This window comes from Cryptomeria japonica, chromosome 7, assembly GCF_030272615.1.
Source record: "Cryptomeria japonica chromosome 7, Sugi_1.0, whole genome shotgun sequence".
Classification (NCBI taxonomy): domain Eukaryota; kingdom Viridiplantae; phylum Streptophyta; class Pinopsida; order Cupressales; family Cupressaceae; genus Cryptomeria; species Cryptomeria japonica.
Window position 1 is genome coordinate 228631820 of NC_081411.1, and position 6000 is coordinate 228637819.

Here is a 6000-nt window from a genome sequence, read left to right on the forward strand (position 1 = left end):
ACTGCTTAAATCACACACACTAAGCTTTGACTTCTAGACCTAAAGGTGTTAAACACTCAAAATTGATTGATATTCTCGAGACTTAATATATTACCTAATATATGATTTAAGACTGACACCAAGAAACAAAAAAACAATTCTCTCACTATAAACATGTACTTATGTCTATGATTGAAGAATGTGTGTTGATGAATATAATAAAATATTATCAGACGAAATGATTGTTTAATGGAGATAGTTTTATTGTACCATTAGCATATTCCAATAGGTTGTTGCGGGGAAACAAGCTTGAGTCGAGAATTATTCCTTGCAGTTGACGGTATTGGTTAACGACGAAATTATGCACCGGTCCACGAAGTTGAGTCGAGAATTATTTCTACTTTGGATTTTATTTCGATCTTGTTTCGTTTGTAGGCCTGATGGAGGTATTCTGGAAACACCATAGAAGGTGATAAACGGAAAAACCCAGGGTATTCTGGAAGCACCATAGATGGTGATAAACGGAAAAACCCAGGGTATGTTCCTTCGTATCTCTGCATTATCCTGCTTGTATATTGCTTCGATCGCCCTCTCCTGAATGTTTTCTGTGCTTACTCAATTCCAAAGCTCTGGCTATAAAATAAATTGTGAGCCTGCAAGCATACCTGCGTCACTTTCTTTTGCTTCTTCAATACCTTAATTGGCAACATGCGTAAGAGTTTAGTTGCTCAGGAACAAAGTAGGAAAGGAGTCGACTCAGTTGCGCGACAAAACTATGATGTGTTTATTAGTGATGTTGGAAACATGGTTAAGCACTCGTTCGGGTTCATTTTATATCAGAAGCTTCTTCTCATGGGACTACGAGTGTATTTTGACTCAGAAGAGGAGCTACATCTGTGGGATTCTTTACGAATTACTAAACAATACGCTATGCGCAGTTTGTCCGTTCATATTGCTATTTTTTCCAAGAAGTATGCCGAATGCCCTCGATGCCTCATGGAGCTGTCCTTCATGTTGACAATTGGTGCTAAAATTGTTCCTGTCTTCTATGGCGTTTCACCTGCTGACGTGCGGTGGGCGAGGAGAAAAGAAGGGATGTATGCAAAGGCTTTTGCGAATTATTACAGGGCACACACCAACTCAAAGAGATCGAAGGATGGATAAGAGCCTTAAACCAAGTTGGAAATATAAGTGACCGGATCATTTTTGATGGGTAAGGATGCCTTATGACCATTTTAATCGAAATTCGTATTTTTGTAAGTTATTTCTGACTGACAGGTGATGTAATCATTTTGTTGCAGTGATGGGGAGATACTGTTGAAGAGTATTGTGGAGAGAGTAAAGGAGAACGTTTCACTAGAGGTGGCTAAGCATTGCGTCGGACTTGATGAAGCAGTTGAGAACTTTGAAAAAGCTATGAACCAATCTTCATCAGAAAATGTCAAAATACTTGGGATTGTGGGCATGGGTGGCTGTGGTAAGACAACTCTGGCGAAAGAATTATACAACAGGAAAAGATGGGTCTTTGATATGTCCAGTTTTCTTTATGCTGTGGGAGAAGCGGCAAATGAATGTGAATTGCGTACGTTGCAGAGGAAGCTGGCGGATGAGTTGGTGCCTAATGTACTGAAAGATTTCAGACAGCAAAAGGATGTTTTTTCTTATCCTCTGAGATCTAACCGCCTTCTCATTGTTTTAGATGGTATCGATCATGTGGATCAAATACATGCCCTGTTGCCTACGAAGGACAGCGTTGGACCAGGAAGCTTGATTATAATCACAACACGTGACATTTCTGTCACTAAATGTTGTGGAATCCCGTTGATTTATGAAATGGGAAAGCTCGATCGCTCGCATGCCAAACAGCTTTTCTGTTGGCATGCTTTCTCTCAACAAAATTCAGCTCCAGGATTTGAAGATTTGGTTGAACGCTTCTTAGACGCCACCAATCTGATACCTCTTTTTCTTGAACGTTTAGCAGAGCAACTTTGTGGCAAGTCCAAGGATTACTGGGAATCTCATTTAGTTGACATCTCCAGTAATTGGATGACCACATCAAATACAATCTAATGTTAAAGTTTCTCTCACTTAACAAACAAGAGCAAGAGATATTGTCCGATATATCTTTCTTCTTCAACGGAGAGAAGCTAAGTATGGCAATCCAAATATGGGATGCATCAGGTTGGAACGGTCAACGCCATGTACACACATTGCAGAGTAAGTCAATAGTAGAGCTTGACAAGGAAAACAGCATCAGAATGAAGAGGGACCTCATAAATGTTGGGAAAGTAGCAGCATTCCAAAGGAAGCCTTGCCGTTTTTCTCTTCCGGGAGGAAAACAAGAGGCGGTGAGTTCAATACACTTTGACAAATGTTAACTCAATTAATGTGTTCAGAAATAGAAACCAATTTTCTTTTAGATCTTCCTTTGTATTGATATAAAATGCCTAGGTTTCATATATATGATACGTCCTAGTGGATTCCTTGATTCTTTTTGCATCTGTAGAATTACTCAGAAACATCAATCAGTAAGAACTTGAGATTATTGGTCAAGGACGACAGGCAAATTCCAAGGGTGAGCTACCTTACTTTGAAAAGAAAATTTTCAACAGAGGTTTATGTGCAAACAGATTTGCATTTGGGTTTTAAAATTTATTAGTCTGAGTGACAATTATATCTATTGGAAACAGGTACGTGTTCTTAATGGGGAGTTCTCAACTGGCGAAGGCTGGATTCAGACAGGAGACCTACTATGGCTTCGCTGGAACGACTGTCCACATACAACAATTCCACTAGGGATTTCGCTAGAAAAATTGAGAGTTCTCCAGCTTATTAATGGGGTCTTTAGTAAGTTATGGCTTCCTAATGCAAAGGAATAATTCCGTGAATATTCGTATGCAATTATTTTGGTTTCTTGAACTTGAAATGCAATTTGCTTTGTCTTTCCTAATTGCAGCAGCCGACGCAGTTGATAGAGCTGGATATATATGGTGGTATACGGAAGCTTCCAAAATCAATAAGTCATCTTCAACACCTTCAACCAATAGTAGTAGATGGTTGGCCAGACACTAATTTGAAGGCACTACCAGAGGAGTTTTGTGAGCTAAAATCTCTGAGTCACCTTACACTTCGATGGTGTAGGGCATTCACATTGTTACCCAAAGACTTTGGTAATCTGACAAAGTTTCAACATTTAGACCTTTCCTTTTGCAGCCAATTAAAGGAGTTGCCTCACTCTTTCAAGGAATTGGTGCTTCTCCAACATTTGGATTTGCAAGGTTGCATCAACATGGGCATTCCACCTCATTTTCTTGGCAATCTTACAGGTCTCAAGCACCTGAATTTTAAAGATTGTAGAAAGCTTAGAGTCTTGCCAGCTCAACTTGCATTGCAGGTGTCATTGAAGAGCTTATGTTTGGAAGGTACAAGTTTGCAAGAACTACCAAACGAAATGGGGAGGTTAACGAACTTGGAAGTTCTTGAAATAGGAAGCCTTTATCTTAGAATATTACCCCTCTCAATAGGTAATATCAGGAATCTCAAAAAATTGAATCTGGAAGGCTGCACAAGCCTCACATGTCTACCCAGCACCTTGGGGCTCTTGCAGGATTTGTCAATAAACAAGCCACACGTTCTGAAGGAAGCTGTAAAGAAGACAGAGTACATGAACAGATCTGTGTAGGAATATAAGGCAAACAGTCAAGTGGAAGTTCAGCATCAGCCCATGTTTTGTATTGGACAACCATTCGATTTATCTCGTATGCTTGTCGCTGGAATCACAATGTCGAATTTCTTTGTCGACTATGTTATCATGAGGGGAAGATATAATCTGATTTACGTCAAATTCATCTCCACTATTGAAGTTCATTAATAAGCACATAATGTAGCTAAATTTTTCTTGATTTCAGTAAATCTTCTTGTTATCTTTGTCCTAATGAGGAAATACTTTAGGAGAGGGATTAACAATATTTATCGATGCTTCATCTCTTCTAGAGATGTCAATTAAGTGCATGGAAGGTAAAGTAACATTAAGGAAATTGTTTATGACATCATCCTTTTATGTTAAAATATCTTTCATGAAGTCATAATTGAATGTAGGCTATTGTGCTCATATCTAAAATGGTTGAATGCTCTTGGGATCAATTGAAATTGTAAATTATAATGTATTGGATCTTATGAATGATAAAATATTTCTTTATAAGCTATTTTTGAGTTTAGACTAACATTAAAAAGTGAATTAAAAAATAGAGACTAGAATTCAAATTGTTAAGGTTGACAAAATCATTAGCTACAATTTTAAGAAGTTTTGATGGGATGTCTGTTGGGCACCCTAGTCCCACTCAAATATGGCCTCCAAAAAGGAGTCATGAGTGTCAAGTTTTATGATGTTAAATTAGGTCCTCATTTGAGCATTTGATGACAATTAAGTTATGAGATTGATAATTAAATCATTCAGGAAAATAGGGCCCAAATAGGCTTAAAATGATTTAGGAAAAGACACCATAAAGTAAGGACCCAAATAAAGTGTGAATTTGTAAAGTGATTCAATTTATGACACTACACTACCAAATATTTAAAAACTCATTTGAAACATAGTTAAATGAAGGAGGTTATTTTAATGCCAATGCAACTTTTAACCACATTGAAAGTTCTATCATTAGAAATATTTATTAAAAAAAGATAAAAATTAACCTGAACCTTATCTTCTTTTATTAAATAGATGAATTTGTGTAACAAAAGAAACCACTCCTTTACCCTGCAAGGGTTTATAATAGTAAGAAAAGGTGCTAATTTTTAGGTTTGATAATTCTTTAAATGAATAATATGTCTAATGGGGTATTATCTTGTGGGTTCCATTATTTTAATTTTATTGTTTTTGGTTATCATCATGTTTGATAAAACATAGATTTCAAAATTTATCCTCAAGTGAGGAGGGAGAAATATGTTCATCCATTCTTTTCATTATTCTTAAAACTAAGTTATGATTTATTTTATTTAAATTCTAGCTATTTGTTAAATAGTTCTAATATTTTTTTTTTATTTTCATATTTGTATAAGAATACCACGAGTTTTAACTTATTGATATCAATTTATAATTTTAATGCTTTAAATTATTTATAAAATATTTTATTAAATATATTATCTCTCATACTTCAGTTTGATAATATAATAATGGCAACATTTGGAGGAAAATTAAATTTAATGGTTAAAAACTTCAAATAACTAGAATATACACCTCCAAAGATATAATGGAGAAAGAAAAAAAATGATATTTATAGAAAATCCCCTCTAAGATGTAAATTAGGCTTAGGCTAGTATGGTACATGAATATAGTTAAATTAAATATAAGAAATATTAGTTTATTTCTATAATTTGGTTTACGTTTGAGATAGAGATATGGATAATCATTTATAATAATTTAAGGATGTATCCAAAACTAATTACAATTGGGTCATCACTATCTTCTAACTAGTTCTCACTGTAGGTGAGGAAGTTATTTTCTTCAAAATAAATCAATTATTGAGGTATATTTGATTCATTGATATGGTTAAAAATGTATTTCTTAAAACTTCACCATGAAATTATTTATAATTTAATATACAATCATTACTCTATAATGATCAAGTTATTAATTTATCTAAAAACAATCAAATTTTTCCATAAATTAAAAATGGAGCATAGAAAACTATTAAGGATTATTACTCTGCACTCATAGAAAGTAAACTATTCAATTGTGTGGCCGAAGATTTCTACTAGCTACTTTCTATTTGTCGATAGTATCCTCAATTAGGAAATATATCCATGATCTAGATGTATTTTTCAAGAAGATATGTGTTGAAGGCTCATCATATGATATTTGTGGGTTATTATAGCCTATGGATTGATACAACATGAGTGAAAATGATAATGAGCTTAAGCTCATTGTTGTATTTAAGAGTAAAACATCTAGAAGGGTATTTGTCTAGTAAACACCATCCTTCAAATCATTGATATTAGTAGTCACACTTCTTTAATATTGTA

At 34.8% G+C, this 6000-nt stretch overlaps 1 protein-coding gene across 1 annotated transcript; it reads left to right on the top strand.

Annotated features, from left to right (window-relative positions):
* Positions 1-687: 687 nt before the first annotated feature.
* LOC131028358 (disease resistance protein Roq1-like) lies at positions 688-2049 on the top strand. The gene is made up of 2 exons (XM_057958625.2): positions 688-1076; positions 1281-2049. Exons 1-2 carry the CDS (start codon positions 688-690, stop codon positions 2047-2049), a joined length of 1158 nt encoding a protein of 385 aa, XP_057814608.2.
* Positions 2050-6000: the final 3951 nt, after the last annotated feature.